The sequence below is a fragment of the Antechinus flavipes genome, chromosome 4 (genome assembly GCF_016432865.1).
Source record: "Antechinus flavipes isolate AdamAnt ecotype Samford, QLD, Australia chromosome 4, AdamAnt_v2, whole genome shotgun sequence".
In the NCBI taxonomy this organism is placed as follows: Eukaryota; Metazoa; Chordata; class Mammalia; order Dasyuromorphia; family Dasyuridae; genus Antechinus; species Antechinus flavipes.
Window position 1 is genome coordinate 131,411,196 of NC_067401.1, and position 24,316 is coordinate 131,435,511.

Sequence of the window (24,316 nt, forward strand, 5' to 3'; positions counted from 1 at the left end):
TCATCTGTAAAATAAGCTGGAGAAGGAAATGCTGTACTACTTGTGACTTGGCAAGGCACTCGATCCTGTTTGCCTCAGTTTCCCCATTTGTAAAAATGAGCTAGGGAAGGGAATGGCCAACCACTCCAGTGTCTTTGCCAAAAAAAAAACCAAATTGGGTCATGAAGGGCTAATCATGACTGAAATGACTGAACAACTGTTCAGTTTCTAAATGGAAATCACCTATTTTCACGTCTCCTCTTCTTCCTTCTCCATCCTTCCTGCCTTTGGCATAGTGTAGGGAAGTCCCTAGGTCTATAGTCAGAGGACTTGGACTTGAATACTTTCTGTGTGACCTCTGGCAACTCACCTTGATTAGAAAAAAATAAAAACACCAGGAAGTAAGGACTACTATGAGGTGGGTCAGTATGACTTTAAGAGTTTAATTTTCTGAGTTGATTCTGGCTGGGAATCAGGGCCTCTCCCATCTCCTCCTGAATATAGTTCTTTAAGTTGGAGAAGAGGGCTAGAGAGGGAGCTGGAATCCCTGATTCCTCCCATTCCCTGGGGCAGTGTGGGGAGTCCCTCCCTGAAAGCCGACTGCCATCCCTTCTGTTGCCTTCTGGACCCATCTCCCTGGAGAGGTGAGTCGCACTTTCTATAGAATCTCTCTACTGTGTCTCCTCCCTCCCCAGCCCCTTCTCCCCCTCCCCAACCAAGGTCATCTTGACCGTTCCCAGGGATGATAATTTCCAAAAATTCTCATAAGATGAATGCCATCCTGCTGGACGGTAGGACTTTGATGGGAGGCAGCCTGTAATTTCGCGATGCTAGCAAGTCCTCAGGAAAAGGGCTTCCTCCTGGTGGTGGATCCCCATCTGCCCTTGTTCCTCATCCCCAGCCCTAGGATTCTGATGGAGCGTGGTCCGGTTTTTGAGGTAGAGAGAGGAAGAACACAAAGGGTTAACAGATTAGTTCTGGCCTATTTGAAACTTAAAAACTAGGGGGAGAATAAAACACAAAGATAATAATAATGTTGTTGAGCCATTTTTAATCTAGTCTGATTCAACGTGACCCCATTGAGGATTTTCTGAGCAAAGATAGTAGAGTGGTTGGCCATTTCCTTCTTCAGTTCATTTTATAGATGAAGAAACTGAGGCAAACAGGGTGAAGTGACTTGTCCAGAGTCACACAGCAAAGAAGTGTTCGAGGCTGGAATTGAACTCAGGTCTTTCTTACTCCAGGCCCAGTGCTCAAACTACTGTACCACCTCGCTGTCAATATTAGGAATAACAGCTAGCTTTTATATAGCACTTTAAGGTTTGCAAAGCACTCTACCTGGATCATCTCATTCATCCTTCACAAGAATTCTGGGCTGTGGGAGCTATTGTTATCCCAATTTGCAGATGAGGAACTAATGCAGACAGGTTCAGTGACTTGCCCAGGATCACACAGTTAGTTAAAATTCCAGAGGTAGGATTCAAAATCAGGTCTCCTGGACTCTGACTCTGGCCCTCTCTCCATGGTGCTGCCTAGCAACCAGAAAGGAGATCATTGTACCCAGATGTGCAAATAGTTAAAACAATCCGTGATTTCCTTGGTGAATGTTTCTTCTCTCCATGCAGATTGCAGTCCACCCACATCTACCCACTCCGGGTAACTCTTGACCATTTCCTCCCATAAGTTCAACACAGGGGGTCCAACCCATGTGCTGAGGGCTTTCCTCATTTTATCCTGATTTGGGGAGGATCGTAACCCTCCTCCTTACTTCCAGAATAACTCTCTTTTTTTGTTCATTTGTTTATTTTTCTGAGGACATCCTTTACTCTGATTCTTCTTCTAAGTGCCTTATGCTGTTATTTCTTAGCAGCCTGCTGAAACCCACCCCAGGAACCTCCATGGTCCACTGTGGGACACTCGCTTTTCAGTTCTTCAGAGACTAGAGTTCCATCATGATATCAAAAGATAAGGAATGGAAGGAATCTGGTATGGTAGTGAAGGTGATAGTGGGGGATCATTAAGAGAACATGACAGTTCCCTAAGGGCAATCCAGACTCTTCTCCTTCTGCTTAATTTTAGTCCTTACTCATTTGTTGTTCATGGGTGGATGTTGTCCAGTGGCTAGAGCACTGGACTTGAAATCAGTCAGATACTCACTAGCTGTGTGACCGTAAGCAACTCATATAACCTGTTTGTTAAATGGGAATAATAATAGCACCTACCTCTGAGGGTTTCTGTGAGGATTAAATGAGATAATAATAAAATAATGTACTATAAAAATGTTAGTTATTACTACTGCTTGTAGAGAGCAGATGAGGATAAAGACTGGACCTGTGATGGTATTACTATGGGAACTCCTTTTAATAATAGACCTTCCCTACAACTCATGGTTGCCTAAAGAGCTGCCTAGAACACTCGCAGCTTGTGATTCGACTGGGGTCCCAGAGACGAGACTTGAATTCAGGTTTTCTTGACTTCAAAGTTGGACATAGATACAGAGGGAGCAGCAGCAATGTATAATGTACTGTGTGTGTGTGTACACACACACACACACACACACACACATATGGAAGATTTGGCTATGGGCCTCCAGCCAAGGCATTTGACTCAAAGTGTTCTGGCAACCCGCAAAGACCCACATTGAGACAGAATTTTCTTGTCCCCAAGCTCCCTAGTCCACTCTTCATCTGTTTGTCTGTCTGTGTTTTGTGTGTGTGTGTGTGTGTGTGTGTGTGTGTGTGTGTGTATGCAGCTAGGTGTCTCAGTGAATAAAAAGCTGGGCTTGGAGTCAGAAGAATCATCTTCCTGAAGTCACATTTGCCCTCAATCACTTCCTAGCTGTGTGACCCTGGGCAAGTCACTTAACCCCGTTTGTCTCAGTTTCCTCATTGGTAAAATGGAAAAAAAAAATGACCAGCCACTCCAAGTATCTTTGCCAAGAAAACTCCCAATGGGATCATGAAGCATCAGACACAACTGAACAACAATGATCAATTTGCACACACACGTTGTAGATGTGTGTACAGGTACATATGTGTCTATGCAAGCACGAATGTATAAATGTGTATGTGTATGTGTGTGTATGTATACATATATTCTGAGCTTTCTAGCAGCAGGGGTTACTAGCCATTTTTGTGTGTCCTGGAACCTTTTGGCTGTCTGATGAAGCTTTTGAACTCTCTCAGAATGATGTTTTTAAATGGATAAAATAAACTACACAGGATTGCAAAGGAAACCAATTATATTGAGATAGTTATTTAAATTTTTATTAAAACCCAGATTCACAGAACCCAGGTTATATATGCTGTATGGATCACCCTTGCAACTGAATCTGAGCGAATATAATTATAATGTGCCAGAGTGACTAGCTGTAGCCTAGAAGGACTCTTGGGCAAGCTCTCTTGTTTATGGATCGACATAATTCATTTAAAGCTGGTAGGGGCATTGGAAGTCCTCCTCAGTTTACAAATGAGGAAACTGAGGCTCAGGAAGAAGTGATTTGTTCAGTCACAGATATATGGAGTGTCCAAGCTGAAATTTTTTATCTCATTGCTACCCCACAAAGTTATCAGAAAAGTCCTTTGCTGCACTCAGTTGTGTCGCAGCATTCTTCAAAGAGCAGCTGGGCCTGAGGAGGTGGGGGCTGGGGGTGCTGATCAGCTGGTCCTGGTCCAAGAAACCTGGAGGGGATGTCATGGTGATAGGGGGTAGGGATCAAGGATATCAGCTGCTTCTCTATCTTTTTGGGAAACATTATTTAAGTTTAATGTGATAATCTTATTTGGATTCCTGCAAACGGAAAGGCGCTGGGCCCGTCCAAAAGTCCATTACCAGTCATTCTCCCAACATTAGAGGGAATGGAAGAAGACTCCTGCTAAAAGAAACTGATACTGCGCTCTGCATTCCCACCCCTCCCCAATGCCGGCCCCCACCCTGGGAGAGATCGGGGCCTCTGCTTTTTATGGGGAGGAACATTGGGAAGGGTGGGAGGTGGGGAAGGAGGGCATTATGAAGAAAGCCGATGGACTCCTTCCTCCGCCTCTTCCCAGTTTTGTTAAGTGTCCAGGGCTGGAAGGATGCGGGTTAGATTCTGGAAGCTGTTGCCTCTGCGTGGGTTTGGGTGAGGAAGTGGGTGCTGGTCTGAATGACTTTTTTTTCCTGATCCAGCCAGTGTGGGGGGATTTTTAGGAGGTCACCGTCACTCCACCTTCCTCCTCCTCACTCCTTTTCCTCTTCTTCCTCCCCTGACTTCTCCCTTTTCAAAAAGCACGCCAGTTAGCACAGTCTCTGGTTCCAGCCTCCAGTGGCTGTCTCCTTAACTGGGGATTTATGCTTGGGTCATGGTGAAGGGCAGAGCGGGTGAGTTTTTGAGTTCCTCAGGGAGCTGGGGCCTGGGCCCAGGGGAGGAGCTAAGGGCTGAGCCCAGGCCGGGGCGAGGGAAGGAAGGGGGGCACGGTGCCATTCTGCTAGGACAGGATGGGGATTTGATTTCAGGGGGATTTGTGGAGGGTGGGAGAGCCGCCCTGGAAGCATTGCTCTGCGCTATTTTAAGAGGAGTGCCCGCTAGGGTGGGGGAAAGCTGGGTGGGTGGGGGAGGAGTCACAGGCAATTCATCTGAAACCCATTTGAGTCAAAGGAACCTTTCAACGGGATGCAGGAAGGAGTGATGGATGCGGGGCAGCACGACCCTGTAGGCTCTTGGATTCTCACTTTTCTTCTTGCCTGGTTGGGCCCGGGGTCAAGCTGTCTCCTGAGCCAGGCTGATGAGCAGAGCCATGTCAAGTACAGGGGAGAGATACTCCATCCCCCCCAAATTCCAATCCCCATGCCCTGAAGACTCACTGGGGTTTACAGTTGGAAGGATAGTGGGAGAGCCTGGAGGTGGGTCCAGGAGAGGAGATTGGAGAAAGTGGTCAGTGGGGGAAATCCCTACACAGACGGGTCCACAAACACACATACCTTGAAATCAACTTGATCTGGGGTGGGGGGAGGTGGGACCCGGGAAGGTCTGACTCCCAGAGAGGCAAAGACATAACGCGTTAACCTGGTATATCTCTGTGACTTCGTATACATCATCTCATTTGTTCTTCACAACTGGGCGGGGGGTCAATAATAGTACTTTAGTAAATGTACCATTATCCCCATGTTATTGATGAATCACTGAGCCAACTTGAGGCATCCATCCTATAAAAGAGAAGACTTAGTTGAACATATGATAGATTTTCTTCACTTATGTAAAAGGCTGTTATCTGAAAGAAGGATTTAATTGATTCTGTATAGCTCCAGAAAGCAGAAATGGAGGCTCAGAGATTTTCTCAAAATCAGAGAATAAGTGTCAGAATCTAACCCACAAATAAACCGTTAACCCCCAATCTAAAATTCTAAATGGGAGGCAGTGTGGTGCAGTGGAAATAGGAAGAGGATCCATCTTATCAGTCTCCCTGCCTATGTGATCTTTGGATCTCAGTTTCCTTATCTATTAAGAGTGGATTTAAATGGTCTCTTGGGCCTTTTCCAGATCTAGAGTCTGTAACTTCTGGAGACCCTTACACAATCCACGAATCTATATTGCCTATGTCTCTTTACTCTTTTTTCCCCCCCACCCCAATATTTTTTCTATCTGACTGATTTTATCTGTTTCTCCATGTGTGTCTCAGCTTCTAAGCTGCTTTCCTTCCTTTCTCTCTGTCTGCCCCTCTCTATCCATCTCTACCTATTATCCACGTCTCTAACTTTCTAATTAGATGTAGTCAAAATCAATAAGCTAGAGAGAGCCTGGTTAGCTGATAGGAAGCTAATAAAACCTGGACCTGTGATTTTATACAGACATATATACATATTTATTTTTTCTACCCCTAAGTGAAAAATACCCTCCACCAAATATATAGTCTTAAGAGAGTTGTCTAGAACACTGAGAAATTGGTTGGTTTATCCAGGTTCATATATCTAGGATTTGCTGGAGGTCGGATTTGAATTCAGGTTCTTCCTGGTTTCAAGGTTAATGTAGTGATTGGATGACCTTTAGACTGGGCTGGGAAAGGTGAAAAGGAGGATCTGGATCTGCTAGGGCTTTGGAATAGAAGCCAGGAGATAGAAGATGAACCTGGAAGAGGGGAAGGGATGGAGGGACCAGGAGCAGTGATTCTAGAGATCAGCAACAACTCCTGATGTTTGCTGTTCTTAGTTACCTGGAAGTGACAAGTGTTGCTGTGGATTCCACCCAGAGTGAAGGTCCCCAAATGGCAGCTAGAGTCGTGCAGTTGCCCCCCCCCCCAATTTTTTCCTTCTTTTCCTTCTCTTTCTGCAAGAATGAAAGAAAGAGAAAACAGAAATCCCTATGTATCCCTTGGATGTGATGCTGGTGTGACACATATTTGCAATATAGAGACAGCCTAGATTAAGCAAAAAGATGAAGGCAGGTTTATTATATGTACAGCTGAAACAAAGCTGGGAAGGAGGGCTAATACGTCGGATGACAATTCAAAATTATCTTGATAGATTTGGATTTTAGGACCCAACCAATAAAATAAAATTTCATAGAAATAAATGTAAAATCATAAAAGGTTTTTAAAAAGTCAGCCGACCAAATGCACAATTAGAGCCTGATTTGACAGCAGATTATAAGAACAAGGAGACAATTGTGAGGTAATGAAAAAAAAAGTAAGCTTGGAATCAGGAGATCTTAGTTCAAATGCCACACTAAACATTAAATAACTGGGTCTCTGAGAAGGTGCTCTTTCTCAATACAGAACAGAGATAACACCAGCCCAATCTATTTTATAAGATTTGAGAAAAGAAGAAAGCACTTTGCAAGCCTTAACGAACAAAATAAATCAGCATTGTTATTGTTGTCATATAGAGAGGGATTATTTGCCAAAAGTTGGTAACTGTTTTAAAAATCCCACATTAATAACGGAATAATATATAAATCATGGGGGCAGCTAAGTGGTGCAGTGGGTAGAGCAGCAGATCTAGAATCTGGAAGACCTAATTCAAATCAACTTCAAACACCAGCTGTGAGACTCTGGGCAAATCTCTTTACCCTATTTGCCTCAGTTTCTTCATCTGTAAAATGAGCTGGAGAAGGAAATCGCAAACTGCTCCAGTTTCTTTGCCAAGAAAAATCCAAAATGAGGTTATAAAGAACCAGAGAGGACTGAAATGACTAAACACCCACAAATGTAGATCACAGGAGATAATCCTCTGCCCTAACCAGTCCACATATGATGTATCACAGAGTCAACTTGGGGTATCCATTCTATAAAAGAGAAGACTTAGTTGGACAAAGGATAGATTTTCTTCATTTATGTAAAATCTGAAAGAAGGATTTAATTGAGTCTGTGTAGCTCCAGAAAGCAGAAGTAGAATCAAAGAATAAAAGTCATAGGAAAGGAGATTTGGACTCAACACATAGAATTTTCTCAGCCTTGGAGCTGTGCAACAATGGAACCCGCCAGACTGCCTTCTGCTTGAGTTCTTAGAGGGGATCAAGCAGGGTCTAAGATGACCAGTCATATCTTAGGTCATAGGATTTAGAATATTTCAAAACTGGTAATCCCTGTATGATTAGGAAGAACTGAGGGGGGGCTGTTTGGTATAATTAGGGAACACATGTTCAATATCTATATAGCACATGTGATTCAGGCATGTGGCATTTGGGTCTGAGAAGACAGTCTCCTAGAGCACCTATTATATTATGAGGACTCAAGCCCCTTGGAGTCTTCTTGGCTAGGAGTATTAATGTTATTTTTAAATTTCCTTTGGACAGAATAAGAATGCTTATCTTCTATCTCTCTCTCTCTCTCTCTCTCTCTCTCTCTCTCTCTCTCTCTCTCTCTCTCTCTCTCTCCCGGCCCTATCTAGTTCAGTATTCTCCAAATTTACCAGGAACTTAGATGCCATTATGTCCATGCCCCTGCCTCCAACCCTCTCCTAGTCCTTCAGCCTGGCTTCTGTCCTTACTATATGACTGAAATTATTTTCTTTGAGATCATAGTGTCATAGATTTAGAGGTGAAAGGAATCCTAAATCCTATGCAGCCCCTTATTTTATAGGTCAGGACACTGAGGAACAGAAATTATGCCAACGATAATAGTTCAAACACATATCCTTTTGAAATCTGCAAACTGCTTAAGAGACATTATCCCATTTGACCCTCACAACAGTTCTATTGTCATCTTCCCGAAACTGAAGTTCAGAGAGGTTTTTCTTTGCTCAGAGTCATATGGGTAATAAGAATCTGAGATCGGGTTGAAACTCAGATCTTCCCAAATGGGCCTAGTGCTATGGCTATTACACTACATTGCTTTTCTAGCAAGTGGCAAAAATGGTATCTTTACTAAAAAACAAAAAACATCCTTTCTGTAACAATTGATACTATTGACACCCCGCCCCCTTCTTCTCCTCTATGATACTGTCTCTTCCCTTAATTTTTAAGGTACTGATCTTTTATATTTCTCCTCCTGCCTTGGAAGAATCACAAAAACTGAGTTTAAATCTTCCCTTAAACATTCCCTCATTGTATGACATGGGAAAGTCACTTAATCTCTGTCTCCCTCAATTTCCTCAATTTTAACATGGAGATAATAATAGCAACTACCTCCTAGGGTTGTATCAAATGAGATTATATTTGTAAAATTCTAATTACAGTGCCTGACACATAGTAGGTGTTCAATAAATATTTTCTATCTTACTTCCTAACTGGTTCTTAATGAGGCTCTTCACTAATTCATCATTATACTCTTACCCCTTAAGTGTGAGTACTCCCCCAAATTCTATCCTTGTCCCTCTTGAACTTTTTGAATTCTACTTTCAGTTTATACACTTTTGGCTTCAATAATTACTTCTGTATAGTAGACCCCCAAACCTATAATTCAATCCTACACTCTCCTCTAGCCCTAAATTTACAATTGCCTCATGGGTCTCTTCATTGAGATGGCTTTTAGATATCAAAAACTCAGCATGTCCAAAGCTGGTTTCATCCCTTTCTCCTCAAAAAATCTCCCTCCTTCTTTCCAGTTTTCCTGTTTTTATTGATAATCTGCATGCCATTCCTCCAAGTTGAAACCTTGGTATCACCTTCAACCCTTTCTCTTCCCTTCTTCTTCTCTCAATTTAATTCTAAATATAGTTAGTGGACTTTATAATTCCTTACTCAATCTCTCTCCCTTCACCTCTACCTCGTTAAAACTTCTACTTGCTTCTGTTCCTCATTCATGGACCCATTCCTCCATGTAACTTTCTCTTATTTGTCACAACTCAATAATGCATTTTTAGAACACTTTGACTCTTTCCTTTACAACCTCCCTTGTATCACTTTTTTCCCCCAAATTTTTGATATCTTTTGTTTTTACATTTTCCATATTTCCCCTTCCTCTTTCCCAGAGAGGCATCCTTTATAAGAATTTTTTAATGGAAAAAAACCCCAGCAAAACCCATCAAGACATCAAATCTGAAAATAGACACAATGTTCCACACTAACCTTCCCCTTCTCCCTCTGATGAAAAATATTTTGTGGAGGATTTTTACCTCTTCTGGGGAGGTATGCTTATTCTTTATAATTCAGCAACATTTATTTTTACTGTTCTTACCATTTACATTGTTGTAGTCGTATATATTATTATCCTGAGCGCTAACTTTATTTTGTATCAGTTCCTGTCTTTCCACGCTTTACTATATTCTATACATTTTCTATATATTTCCATATCTTTCCATGCTCAGTGTTTCTCATAGCATGGTACTATTTTGTGCCATGCATGTAATTTCAGTCGAAGCCAGACTGAAGGACTAGGAGAGGGTTGGAGGCAGAGACACGGACATAACGGCCTCTGAAGTTCCTGGTAAGTTTTGGAGAGTACTGAGCTAGATGGGGAGGGGAAGACATTCTCCAGTCAGCCTCCATGACAATCTGTCTTTTGTTCTACTTATTTCTGTAGAATATAATATAATATTATAATTATTATCACATTAGACAGGAAGTTCTTCGAGGGCCGTCCGTTTGCCTTTTGTTTTTTATGTATAAACTTATTTGTACAATTCTCTCTTGCACAAGAGAAATTAGAATAAGAAAGTTAAGTAAATGAAACAAAATGCCAGGAACAGCACGGGCGTGCGAGTGCGCGTGGTGACCGGCCGCGGTTCCCACCGAGCTCTCTCGGGCAGTAGATGAGTTTGCTTTGGTTGTGTCCTCGGCACTTTGTGCTCGGAGCCCAGGAAAGGCTCGCGGTCCGTTAAACGCCGAGTGAGAGCAAATGTTGCCGCCGTCTCCTTCTTATGCTCCGGCCCTGACGCAGTGCCCGGCGCGGGCTAAGGAAGCCCTTGATACACGCTTGTTGAACGCAATTGAAAATGGAGGCGAGTTTAACAGGCGGGTTACCGCCGCCTGCCCCAGTCCTTCAGCTGTCCCCCGACCAGCTTGCCTGGGTCTCCCCGCCGCAGACGGAGCGCCCCCCCCCTCCCTTTTAAAAGGCAGCACCTGCCCCGGGCTCCCTTAGCCCAGGAGGAGGATTTGAGCGCTCTCTGCCGCTCCCGGCCTGTCCGAACTCCCAAGTCCCCGGCTGTCCCCGCCCACCGGGGGCGGGGCTCGAGCCCGGTCCCTCCGGCACTTTCTGTCCCCCAGCCCAGCCCCCTGAACAGCCCTGGCCGCTCGCGGCGGGGGGCGAAGGCGGGTCTCGGGACCCTTTGGCACCTGTTCGCTTTGCCGTGACGCCCCGAGAGGGGAGGACGGGGCAGGGCAGGGTTCCGGCAGGGGCCGGCCCCGCAGCTTTGCCGGCTGGGGACGGGAACATTCAAAGCCCGCCCGCGGGGACGCTGAGCCTCTGAAGCCCCCGGAGGAAGAGCGGGCCGGGTCAGGGGCCAGGAGAGCGGGCGGGAGGGAGGCTACCGAAACGTGGCCTCTGGGACCCCGGGCCCTGGTGCTTCAGGGCTCCGGGACGTCCCCCGGGGCTCCCGGGAACTTCCAGGTGAGTGCAAGGCTTTGGAGCCCAGGAGGATGGGGGCTCGGGGGCTGCGCCCCAGACTGGCCGGGGGGCCAGGCTGAGGAGCGGGGACTTGGGATTGGAGAAAGCAGCTGGTGACAGAGCAAAGAGAGGGGTTGGGGGAAGAGGGGGAAAGGGACCACAGAGAAAGTACAGCAGGTAGGCGGGGAATCCTCCCTCTTTGAGCCGGAGTCAGCTCGGAGACAAGGAGACAAGAATTTTCTTTGGACTGCGACCCTGCTGCCCGTGCCTCCAGGAATGGAGAGATACCGGAAGGGGACAGAGGGAGAGGTGGCGGATCTGCCCCTGTTTGGGGGGTGGGGCTTAGAGATTGTGTTTTAAACTACCCCCCCACACACATATATACACACTTCTGTTTAGACTTGGGAGAGGATGTATCTTCAGTAGAGGCAGGAGGATGGACCAAATAACCTACTTCACTACCCTACCTTTGTCTACCCTTAAGGGATGATACCAAATAGTACAGATGAAATAGAGGAGAAGCAAAGAGATCTGGCCAATTAAAAACGTACCTGCGGACTGTAAGCTCAGATAACCACAGTTACAGTCTGATGGGAAAGGAAGGGACCCACTTAACTCCCGTTTCTATAACACTTTCCTCACAACAACCCTGGGTGGTAGATGACTTAAACATAAGAGTCAGGATTTGAATCCAGGCCTCTGACTACCAAGTCTCCCATTATTTCCACATTCTGCGTTGCCTCTTTGAATTTAGTCACTGCAAATGGGCACATTCCCCTCCCCCCTCCCGCCCCCTTTTCTGTCAGTCCCTTTCCTCACATCCTCTCTCCTCGGGGGGATTTATGTGCGGATGAGTAGCCTCAGAAATGGTGCCTTGGAACAATGCCCTGCTAAGGAAAGCTGCTCCTTTCCTTTAGATGTTCTTGCTTCTCTGTTATCCCTCTTGCCTCCGAGGGAAAGCTGGGGAAGGTCCGAGGAGCTGGAGGAGCCAGGGAAAAGAAGGCTGAGGAAGGAGAGCTGATTTCCATCTGTCTAGGTCTCTCAGGAGGTCTTTGTATAAAGCATCCTTTGCTTCCACTGAGGGCCCAGGGAGAGGGAGGCAGTGAAAAAGGGATGCGTATGGGTATCCCTGTTCATGTGGGGCCGGGCCTTGAGGCAGAGGGAAATGTCAGATATGTCCAAGGAGGGCTAGAAAGATGGCCTGCGATGGGAAAATCTTTTTCTCGTTCTGGGCTGTTTCCTCATCTGTAGAATGAAGGGTTTGATCTCCTTCCCGCTCTGAAAATCTATGTGTGAGTATGTGATGCCTAAAGATAAACAGTTTGCCGTGGGCTGATGTATTAGTGTCTGAAACCACCTGGGACTTCTCTCTCACTTGCTCCCCACCCAGACCCATCTTTCTAGGTCTGCTCTTGGTGCTGAAGTGACAACATTCACCACCTTGAAGCCGACAGTTGGGTGGCTGTCTTGCTTGTTCCCTAAGTACCTTAGCCAGGAAGGTGGGCAGCTCCGTTTCCACTGTCATCACTTTGCATGGGCAGGCTGACAGAGCTTCCTGGCCCCCGCCACTCGAGGCCGCAGTCTGCCCAGACTCGAGTCCTCTGGACTTGGAGAAAACAGGACGCCTGACTTTAAATTTCCTCCCTTAATTTAGCTTAGCCCCTAACCACTCTCTGAGGCTCTCTGTAATGTTTTCCAACGTCACCCTGAATGACCTGGGCTCCCTGGTGCCCTGGTATGGAAGGGGAGGGTGAGTATCTCTCAGCTGAATTCTTCCTGATGAATCCCATCTTTTCCTTGTATTTAGGGGAGAGAAGTTGTCATGGCTCAGAGCAGGAAGGGGAAGAGGAGAGAGGGAGGGAGGGAGGGAAAGGAGAGGAGGAGAGTTTGTTGTTGGATATTCTGGGGGTGACTCATCTTGAGAGGGGGATGGGCTAGGTACTAGGACAACTCAGCCTCTCCAAGGTGCCAGGGAAGGTTATGCCCACGTGGAGAGGGCACCTCCTTGCCCCTTTCTGTTGAAGATCTGGGCAGGCAACCTGGCAGAGGAAGAGGAACTCAGCTCCCCAGAAAGTTCCCCTTAGGCTTGTTCCTGAGAAAGGGGCACAGTTGCCAATCTTTTCTGGAGTTGAAATGCTGGCTCCAGAGTGTATGTGGAAGAAGGAAAAACAAGGGAAAGAGTCAGGTTGAAATGCAGGCTCTTACCACTCTCACTTCCTACCAAGATGACCCAGGAAGTGATCTGGAGCAATAGTATCAAACTCGGCATTCAATATGGCTACTGAACCATATGTAAAACCATATATTAACATTATCTATGTTCCATTCCATTTTAATTTATTTTGTTAAATATTTCCCAATTCTATAATCTCTGGTTGACCTTCTCCTTGGAGTGTTGTGAGCCTCAATGCTTGGACAACAAAGGGTATTAAGATGGAAAAGTGGGGTCCAAACATCTCTTCATTGAACAAAAGAACCACATGATTGGACGAGGATATCAGGGACCCAGTTCTGCCTCTGTGGCCTCCATCAGATCACTTCCCCAGTCTGAACCTCAGTGTCTGTGCCTATAAATTGAAGGAGCTGGGCTAGAAGAGCTCTTGGAGGTCTAAGATCTATGAGTTTGACTCCAGGAAACACATTTAGACCCTTTCCATGGAGCTGTAATACTTTCCTTTGATGGAACATCTCTGGGAGCATGTGCACTCCAAAAAGGGCACCTCTCAGTGGGACATGCCAGGTGGTTAATTGGGCTCATTAAGGGTTTAGTGAGACAGCCCTTCATGCTTTGCCAAGGACTAGGAAACTATCCTTCAGAGTTAAAGAGAGTAAGAGGGACTGACATCCCCCTTTCCAATTTAACTGTCCGGGCGCTAAATCTGGATCCCCCAGTTCATAGCTTCCCCAACAGGCTTTAGTTTAGGGAAGAAGGACATGGACCCCCCATCCAACATCCCTACCTCTGCAGATAGCTCTTTAACAAAGATTCTGTAGTTAAAAGAGCAGTAAATTTGTTGTTAAATGACCTGAGATTCAATTCCACCTCCTCCATTTATTGCTTGTGTGACCTTGGACAAGCCACTAAATCTGATCCTTTCCCTAGCAGAGCCAGTATTCAAATCCAGATTAGCTATCTCCAAATCCAGTGCTCTTTAACTACATCCACATTGCCTCCCGATGGGTCTGCTAGATTTGTCAGACTCTGATGTCGGGGGATTCTCGTTCGTTTGTAGGGTGAGAGACAGCTTGGGAAGTCCCTTCCAACTTTAGAAGATGAAGGTAATTTGGGTTGGGGCAAAATTAGAGGAATGGGCTAAATAATCTTGAAGGGATCACAGTCCACCAGGCAATAAGCATTTACTAAGCACTAGGAATACAAATACAAGCAGAAGGAAGGTCTGCTCCGACCCTTAGAGAGCTTACGTTTTAATGGGGGAATGATTTCATAGTATAGGATGCCAGAACTGAAGTTGGGAAAGACCTGGATTTGAACCCCAGCTTTGTCTCCAGCTGAGCGATCCTGGCCAAATCCCTTTTGATCATTCTGAGCCTCAATTTCTCATCTATAAAATGTGGATTATAGCACCCATCTCAAAAGGTTGTAATGAAGCTCAAACAAGATAATGTTTGAAAAACACTTTGTAAAGCTGAAAGGCACTATATAAATGTCAGCTGCTGTTTCTTCGTCTTATTTGTCTCTTAGGTCCCTTCCAACTTTAAATCTATGAGCAATGATTCCAGGGACAGTGACCAGGAGCTCACTTCACACCTGCTACCCCCAATATACCCCTCTCGGGGAAAGGGCAACGAGACTAAGTTGCCCTGGCAGATACCACATTGCCTTGTGAGGAAGTCTTCCAGTATTTACTAGATGCCTACTATGTGCCAGGCATTGTGCTAAATGCTGAAGATACAGAGAAAAGCCAATGAGAGTCCCTGCTTTCAGACAGCTGGCTGGCATGACAGATAATGTGCTGGACCTGGAATCAGAAAGATTTGACTTTAAATTTCTCTCAGACACTGAGCGAGTCACTTAAATTCTGTCTGCCTCAGTTTCCTCAACTATAAAATGAGGAAAATAACAACTACTTCCTAGGTGTATTATAAGAAAAAGAAATTACATTTTTAGAGTCCTGCTTAGCATAGTGCTGAGCACCTACTATGTGCAGCTCTAAAAATATGTCCTAAGCACACAGTGGGTACTTAATAAATGCTTCCCCCACTTCTTGAACAAGGGGGTCCAATGGGAGAGACAACATGCAGACAAGCGTACAAACAAGATATAGACAGGACAAACTGGGTGGGGGGTCTTAGACGGAAGGCACAGAGATTAAGGAGGGCTAGGAAAGGGCTTCTTGCTAACTCAGTGGAAGTCTGGTCAATTAGGAGACAATTCCTAGAATGGAGAATAGCCAGTGAAAAGCTGAGTCAGGAGTTGGGATGTCTTGTTCTAAGATGTCAGTGTTCTAAGATCTGGATTACAGAGGGCAAAGGGAAGAATGTAAAAAGACTAGAAAAGTATGGAGGGGCCAGGCAAAAAGCCAAACAGGATTTTACATTTGGTCCTTGAGGTCACAGGATTGTATTGAATATGGGGGTGATAAGGGCCAGACCTGAGCTTTAGCAGACCAAAATCACCTTGGCAGCTGAGTGAGGAATGGGTTGGAGTAGGAAGAGACTTGAAGTGGGGAAATCAACCAGTGAGAAATGAATTAACCTTCTTCAGTTTTAAAAAGTGGGGAAACTGAGGCACAGGGCGGGGCTAAAGCAGGAATTGTACATAGTATGCAATAGGATCAAAACTGTGGTTTCACTGGTATGGGGAGGGAATTTACCTCTCTCTTTCAATGAGGGGCAATGCTTTTCTCCTTAGTCTTAGTTGCCTGGAGTGGGGAGAAGTTTAAATGATTTGCTTGGGATTACTCACCCAACAGTCAGTTCATAAGCTTTTATGAAGGACGCACTGTGTTGTCAGTATGAGTTAGGACTTGAATCCAGATCCAGGTCCTTCAGGGACATAAGGGATGTAAAGCTGGTACTAGACAAAACTATAGAAATTAGAAATGCCATGGCTGGGCCTTATGATCAGTATTTCTTCCCATATTTCCAACACTGGACTCTATAGCAAAAAATTGCTATGTATATTGCATTTCTTATTTCTATAATTTTGTCTGGAGAGAATGGCTTTATTCCTATTCCTTCCCTCTCACACACACATCTGGAGTCATTGGGATGATAACTCCGGAATTAGAAAAGTCTTCAGAGATCATCTTGGCTATAATTCTCATCTTATACATGAAGAGAAATATAGATTTAGAAGTGAAAGGGATTGTTGCCATTTTTCAGTTCTGACTGACTCTTCATTTGAGGTTTTCTTGGCAAAGTCGCTGGAGTGATTTGCCATTTCCTTCTCCAGTTTTTTTTTTTTTAATAGATGAGGAAATTGAGGCAATTGGGTTAAGTGACTTGTCCAGAGTCACATAACTAGTAAATGTCTGAGGCTGAATTTGAACTCAGATTTTCCTAACTTCAGGCCCTGCTCTATCCACTGAGCCATCTAGCTCTAATTCTCATTTAATGTTCTCATTTTACAGAGGAGGAAACTGAGATCCAAGGAGGTAATTTGCCCAAGATCACTCAAGGAATGAGCCTCTGAAGTGGAATTTGAACCCTAATCTGATTCTAAAACTAATGCTCTTCCCACTGTACCTGCCAAATCATGGAAGCCCAGAACATGAGGGCTGAAAGAGACTCTGGAGACAGTCTGGACTTCCTTGTTTTAAAGACGAGGAAGCTGAGCGACAAAGAAATCACTTGTTTAGTATCACACATCTTCTTTCTAGCAGTGCTGTCTCTTGACTCTCAGCTCAGGATACACACCTTGGTAGACACTCTAACTTTCCTCAGGGCTCCTACTCTATAGTATTGTCACCATCAAGTTCATGCTTGAACTTCCTGTAAGGAAGGCAGTTCTTGTACTAATTCAAATCCTACTTCTGATGTTTATTACTCATGTGACCTTGGGAAAGACATTGCCTCCATTTCTTCATTTTTTAAAAAATAGTATTTTATTTTCCCAAATATATGCAAAGATTTTCAACATCCACCTTTGCAAAATCTTGTGTTCCAAATTTTTCTCCCTTTCTACCCTCCTTCCTTCTTCCTAATAGCAAGCAACTTGATATAGATAAAACATGTGCAGTTCTTTTAGTCATATTTCTATATTCATCATGCTGTACAAGAAAAATCAGATCAAAAAGGGAAAAAAAAAACATGAGAAAGAAAAAACACACAAACAATAGGAAAAAAAGTTGAAAATACATTCAGCCTCCACAGCTCTCTCTCTCTGAATGCAGATGACTTTCCATCCCAAGTTTATAAGAATTGCCTTGAATCAATGCATTGTTGCATTTCTTATTTCTAAAATGAGGAGTTTGAACTAGTTGGGCTTTGAGGTTCCTTCCAGATCTTCAAGCCTGCTGTTTAATCACTATTACTTCTGTTAGCGTTTCAATTCCTTCCATAAGAGAAATAGAGAAACCATCTTTTCTCTTCTGTCAGATGGAGCAAGGAAATATGTGGAGAAATACAGTGTACTAGTTCTCTGTGTGTGGGCAGGGCAGAGGGAAGAGAGAATCCCAGCAGGTCTCAAGTGTGTAGCCTCCCTAGCAAAGGAGTGTGACTATGTCCCTGTCTCCATTGTAGAAGACAAAAATGACTCCCAGAAATGGGCAAAGGCAGAGAGAGAAAAGATTTAGCTGGGCCAGGGTCTGGAGATGGGGGAGGCGGGGAAGAAAGAGAGAGACAGAGACAAAGACACAGAGACAGAGACAGACAGAGACAGAGAACAGAGAGAGAGAGAGAGAGAGAGAGAGAAAACAGAAAGAGAGAGAGAGGAGGAAAAGAAAAGAGGGGAGGAGAAGGGAGGGGAGAGGAGGGGAGGAGAAGAGAGGAAAGGAGAGGAGAGAGAGGGAAGGAGGGAGAGAGAGAATGAGAGTACATGTGTGTATTTGGGGTGGAGAGTCACAGGGGCCACAGAGAAGGTAGAAGCTGGCCTTTGGGAAGCGTGGAGCTTAGGCCAGAACACAGTTAGTCAAAGAATTCCTCTGGGCCGGCCTGGTAAGCAGAGAGGCTGTAGTTTCAGGGTGGTTTAATCAGCTTCGTGGCAGATGCTTGTCTGCTTCCCCCTCCCCTCACCCCTTTTAAAGAGCAATGAGATGTCCAGAATATCTCTCCCTGGGAGGCATTTTCCAAGCGCACTGAGCTCTGGGCTCAGTCATTCCAGGGCATCTGGGAAAGGCCTGGGATCCCTCACAGCACAGCGGTCCCCCGTGTCACCTCCTCCCCCTTACCCCTGGCACCTGTGATAGCCTTTAACACTCCTTCTCTCCTCCCAGCTAACACCGAGCTTGGGTGGGACCACATTGCGGAGACAGGGGGATGGATGGGTGGGCTAGGGGCTGAGCTTCCCATCAGTGTTCCATTCCCAGGTTGTGGGGGGGAGAGCTCAGAAGCAGAAGTCACAAAGAGAGCAGGCCCTCAGCAACACCCCCACACTGCCTGCCCCCAAGAGAACAGGGCCTTGGAAAGTGAATCTTGCTATCTCTGTAAGGAAAGAAGAATCAAGAGACCGGAGTCCCTGGCCATCCTTCCCTCGGGCCGCCATGCCTGCAGTGGTGAGCTGCCCTTCCAGACTATCTCCTGCCTCCCCTAGTTCCCTAAATCTAAGACATAGTTGCTAGTTGGTTTGCTCTGCCACCTGGAGGCCATCCTGGGGTGCTGACTCTCCTAAATAATCCATATTCATCTATAATCAATGAATTATGGCAGAGACTTAAGGTGACATTCAGATAATTTGGATTTCCCCCTTTCTCTCATTACATATGAAGATAAGGGAATTAGTAGCACAAAATGACATGGAAGCACATGTTTCTTTTCTTTTTTATCATTAATCCTGAAGCATTTCTTTTTTAAAATGTTTGATTATTGCATATTTTATTAATAATCACATTTATTTCTCATTTTAAATATTACATGGTGTTTTCTTCAGAACAACACTGGAAGGGGGTAATAGTCCTAGCAATAACTAGGATTTCCTAACCACTTAAACCAAAAGTTTATAGCTCACTTTTTTCCTTGATAATATTTTATTTTTCTAATTACATATAAAGAAGATTTTCAACATTTATTTTGAAAGGTTTTTTGTTCCAAATTTTTCCCTCCTTCCTTACCTCCCTCCTCTCCAAGGTAGCAAGCAGTCTTATACATGTACAATTATTTTAAACATTTCCATATGAATCATGTTATGAAAGAAAAATCAGAACAAAAGGGAAAAGAACAAGAAAGCAAAAACAAACCAAAAAAAGTGAAAATAGTGTTCTTCAATTTACATTCAGGCTCCATAGTTCTTTCTCTGGATGCACATGGCATTTCCCATCCCAAGTTGATTGGAATTGTCTTGATCAAGACATTGTTGCTACTGCTGTATCAGTTGTATTGCTGATAAGAGCTAGTTGGGATCATCATATAATCTTGCTGTTACTGTGTACAATGTTCTCTTGGTTCTGCTCACTTCACTCAGTATCAGTTCATGTAAGATTTCTCCATACTTTTCTGAAATCAGCCTGCTGATCATTTTTTAAAGAACAATAATATTCCATTATATTCATGCACTATAACTTATTCAGCCATTCCCAAATTGATGGAGATCCTGTCAATTTCCAGTTCCTTGCCAACACACACACACACACACACACACACACACACACACAATAGTTTCAAAAATTGTCAGAAATGGAAGGGATCTCAGAAACTATCCATTAGTATGGGGTCTGATGATTTAGAGATGTTTTAGAGAGAAAATTTAGGTAGATCATTGCCCTGTAATTTAATCTGGTTAACGTTCCATCTATGGACAGTCTTACTCAGTCCATCTTTCTAGGTTTTTGGAACTAAAGAATGTTTGTACACAGCTGGCAGGAGCATAATGGCAGTCTGGATCTGTCCCTTTTATCCTTAAATATCCTTATATGTCCTTAAATAGTACTTAGTCTGATAGAGGGAGCCATAGTCTGCCTTCTTCTAGGAGGTCCTAGTCTGATGGGAGAGAGAGGACATTGTTCCTTCATGAGCAAGAAGCACAGGCTGGCCCAGATGACAGTTTGGTGGAGGGAAAAGAGTGTTGACTGTAGGGTCGGGGACCTGGGTTCATGTTCTACCACAAATATTACCCAAATAACCTTAGGCAAGGGAATTCTTTCTTCTACAAAATCAAGAGTTTGAACTAAAAGATTAAATTGGATTAAATTCTTGACCTTAAATCTAGTCATAGATGGACTTTAAAAATATTTTCATCCCTGAATTTCCATGTAATTGGTTTCCTTTGTGATTGTATATGTTGTATTTTATGCTTTTAAAAATAATGTTCTGAGAAGGATTCCCTAGGTTTATTAAACTAACAAGGGCAGTCTCCTAAAATGATCTCTGATGTCCTTTCTTAGTTGCAAAACCTGTGATCTTTTTGAGGAGAGACAGACAAAACAGACAGAAAGAGAAAGAAACAGAAAAAAAAATAGAAAAAGAGACAGAGAAAGAGGGAGAGTGACAGAAATAGAGAATCACATAGAGACAGAGACAGACAAGCAGAGAGACAGAGACAAAGAGAGAAGAGAGAGAAAGAGACAGAAACAGAAAAACCAATAGAAAAAGAGACAGAGAGACAGAAATAGAGAAACATACACATAGAGAGACAGACTGTGCTGGAGCACAGAGAGACAGAGACAAAGAGAGAGAGATGAAGAGAAAGAAACAGCGAGACAGGGAAACAGAAATAGCAAATAAAAAAGAGAAGAGAGAAAGGGAGAGAGACAAAAACAGAGATAAAGAAACAGAGACAGAGAATCAAAAACAAAGCAAATTCATAAAAACAGTGAGGAAAGAAAGGGAGAGAAACAGAAACAGATGGAGCAAATAAAGACAGAGAAGGAGAGGAGAGAGACAGAGAAATAGAGAGGGAGACAAACAGAGACAGACAGATACAGAGAGAAAAGTAGAAACTAGTTTAAATGAATATAGTCCAAATTCTGTAGCTCAGTAGTGAGGAGATCTGGCTTGAAAGCAGGTTTGGAGAGGCCCGCATTGAGAGGTGCTTGGTGGGCTGGCATGGGGAATAGTGATGAGGGACCCCAGTGGGAGACAACTCTTGGTCCTGCCGGAGGAAGCCCCCCTGGCTGGAGGGGGCTGGGGGGTAGGCACTGTCAGGCTTGGTGATGGGCCTCCCAGAGGCAGTGGGGAGGGGAAGGAGCAAGGGGCCCGCAACTGTTCCAGCTCCCAGGAAGTGCCCCATCCCCCCGGCTCAGGAGCCGCACTGGGGGAGGACAGGTGTGGGTACTTGCGATCAGGAAGAGACTGAGGTGCAAAGCCACTTCTTGCCTTTATCCCGCTCTCCACATTTATGGGCCACCTTTCTGAATATTCATTCTTTACAGAAGGGGAAGGGCTGGAGGGTTAGGAGTGGGAAAATAGTCAGGTGCCTTCATTTGACAGATAAGAAAACTGAATGCCCAAGGTCACACTGGTATTAAGCCTCAGAGGCAGAATTCGAGCCTAGATCCTTTGGCTCTCCCACCCTGGCATTTTAGGGAGACTGATGCTTACGTTGATGGGAGAGAATATCCAGTTTGGGTTTGGAAAATCTCCAGCCAGCCCCCACCATGATCCTGGAGCTCTCCCGTCATTTCTCTGTCTTCCCCCCCCTCCCTTCAGGTATGAAGCGGCCGCTCAGCCCAGCCCCTCCGGGGGAGAAGGGCCTTCCTGCTTCCGGGGGCTCCGAATGTCTTCCCCAGCCCCCAGAGCCCTCTCGGCCCAAGCGGGAGAGGAAGCGACCGTCATACACACTCTGTGATGTCTGCAACATTCAGCTCAACTCTGCGGCCCAGGCCCAGGTGCATTGTGGGGGCCGCGCTCACCAGAGACGTCTGCGGCAACTCAGCTCGGGCAAGACCCCCTCAGGGCCAGGTAAGCCTTCAGAGACTTCTGGAATCCTGTCTGTGGGGGCTCCCTGTGGTGGGCCTTCTGTGGGGTCCTGTCTCCTGCTGGAAGTCCACCCAGGGAATGTCACTCTTTGTCTGAGTCCAGGGCCTTCTCTATGTGTGAGCCCCTGAATCTGGTGTCCCCCTTGGAAAATGTCTGAGGGCCAAGATGGCCCTTTAGGGAGTCTTACCCTGAAGCCCTCTCTTTTTTTCTTTTAAAATGTTTTATTGATGCTCTTTTCTTTTTTTAAAATCATTGTCACTTCCCCAAAACTCCTCCCCACCCCAGTCTACTTCTCTCTCTAGTAGCCACCCCACCTTGTTTTTTTTTTTTTTGTTGTTGTTGTTTTTTTGATGAACACTGCTTTATTTTTTATTTTTATTTAATAATTACTTTATATTGACAGAATCCATGCCAGGGTAATTTTTTTTACAACATTATCCCTTGCACTTGTTTCTGTTCCGATTTTTCCCCTCCCTCTCTCCACCCCCTCCCCTAAATGGCAAGCAGTCCTATATATGTTAGATATATTGCTATATATCCTAGATACAATATATGTTTGCAGAACCGAACAGTTCTCTTGTTGCACAGAGGCCACCCCACCTTGTGACAAATAAGTGTGGTCAAGAAAACAAATATCTTTTTTTCCCTCTTCTATTTCTGTATTTATTTATTTTTAATAGCATTTTATTTTTCTAAATATATGCAAAGATAGTTTTTAACTGTCATCTTTGCAAAACTTTGTGTTCTAAATTTTTCCCCTTCTCTCCCCTCCCCAAGGAGGGGAGCTGGATTAAACATGTGCAAAATATTTCCATATTCTTCACGCTATGCAAAGAAATCAGATCAAAAGAAAAAAAATCAAGCAAACAAACAATAACAAAGATGAAAATACTCTGCTTTGATCCACACTCAGTCCCCATAGTTCTCTTTCTGGATGTGGATGACTTTCTCTATCCCAAAACTATTGGAATTACCTTGAATCACCTCATTATTGAAAAGAGCCAAGTCCATCACAGTTGATTATCACATAATTTTGCTGTTGCTGTGTACAACAATCTCCTGGTTCTGCTCACTTCACTCAGCATCAGTTCATGTAAGTCTTTCCAGGCCTTTCTGAAATCATACTACTGGTCATTTCTTATTGAACAATAATATTCCATAACATTCATATTCCATAATTTATTCAGCCATTCTCTAGCTGATGGGCATCCACTCAGTTTCCAGTTCCTTGTCACTATAAAAATGGCCGCTACAAACATTTTTGCACATGGGGGTCCTAAGAAAACAAATTTCAACAACACATTGTTCATGTCTGAAAATGTCTGCCTCGTTCTGTCCCTATAGGTTGCCACCTCTCTGATGAGACGTGACAAACAGATTTCATCATTAAATCCTCTGAAATCATGATGGGTTTCACTTCAGAGATTAGAGTTCTGAATGTTGTCCTTTGCATTATTGTGGTCCTCATCCAGATTTATTCTTCTGGTTTTATATATTTCATTTCTCATAAGTTGATACAAGTCTTTAAAAGTTTTTCTGAATTATTTGTGTTCATAATTTCTCACGGTAACACAATATTCCATCATATTCATACACCACAATTTGTCTGGCCTTTCTCCAATTGATGGGCAACCACTTTCATTCTAGTCCTTTGCTACTACAAAAAATACTACCATAAATATTTTTTTCCTATGTATAAGATCTTTCCTTCAGACCGTGACCTCCTAGGGGTCCATACTTAGTTGCAGTATCATTGAGTCAAAGAATATATCCAATTTTTTTTCCAGAATGACTGAACTAATTCACCTATCTACTAACGATATATCAGTCTGTCTTAGGTCCCCACTATTGTATCTTTTTATGTCATGGGGTTGAGAGACATTTGCTATCTGAGGTGCACATTCTCTTGATGCTAGAATTTCAGATGAGATTTCTGGATTTCTCTGGTTCGAGTGATTTTCCAGAAGTTTGACAGGAAAGACTGGGGTCAAGAAGGGGAAGACATAATGAAAAGTTATGCTCTTGGCTGTGTGATACTTTTTAATTGAGAGAATGGATAAGTGAGTTTTTGAACTTAATTTTGGTTGATGGGTAAATGAGAATGAAATAGAAAAACAAGAACAAGAAACCTGTAGGGGAGGCTCTTTTGCAGACTTTCTAGTCCTTCTAGGAATCAAGGAAAAATGGCATTTTGCTTCTATAATTTCCACAATGTATATATCTTATTTCTTTAAACTTTGTTGATTTATTTTTAACATCATTTTTTAAAATTTCACGTTCTAAATTGTCTCCTTTCATTCACCTCTCTAATGAAAAAGCAATTTGATATCAATAACACATGTGAA

At 44.0% G+C, this 24,316-nt stretch overlaps 1 protein-coding gene across 4 annotated transcripts in view; it reads left to right on the plus strand.

Moving 5' to 3' along the window:
• Positions 1–10,655: 10,655 nt before the first annotated feature.
• Positions 10,656–24,316, plus strand: part of ZNF385C (zinc finger protein 385C) — a 48,851-nt gene continuing 35,190 nt past the window's right edge. For 2 of the 4 annotated variants that reach the window (XM_051994467.1, XM_051994468.1), the window contains exons 1-2: positions 10,660–10,940; positions 21,702–21,953. In XM_051994467.1, coding sequence (XP_051850427.1) covers positions 21,704–21,953 — 250 coding nt within the window. In that variant the 5' untranslated portion in view covers positions 10,660–10,940; positions 21,702–21,703. Of the gene's footprint in view, positions 10,941–21,701; positions 21,954–24,316 lie in introns of all 4 variants that reach the window. The other 2 variants (XM_051994465.1, XM_051994464.1) reach the window with 2 other exon arrangements.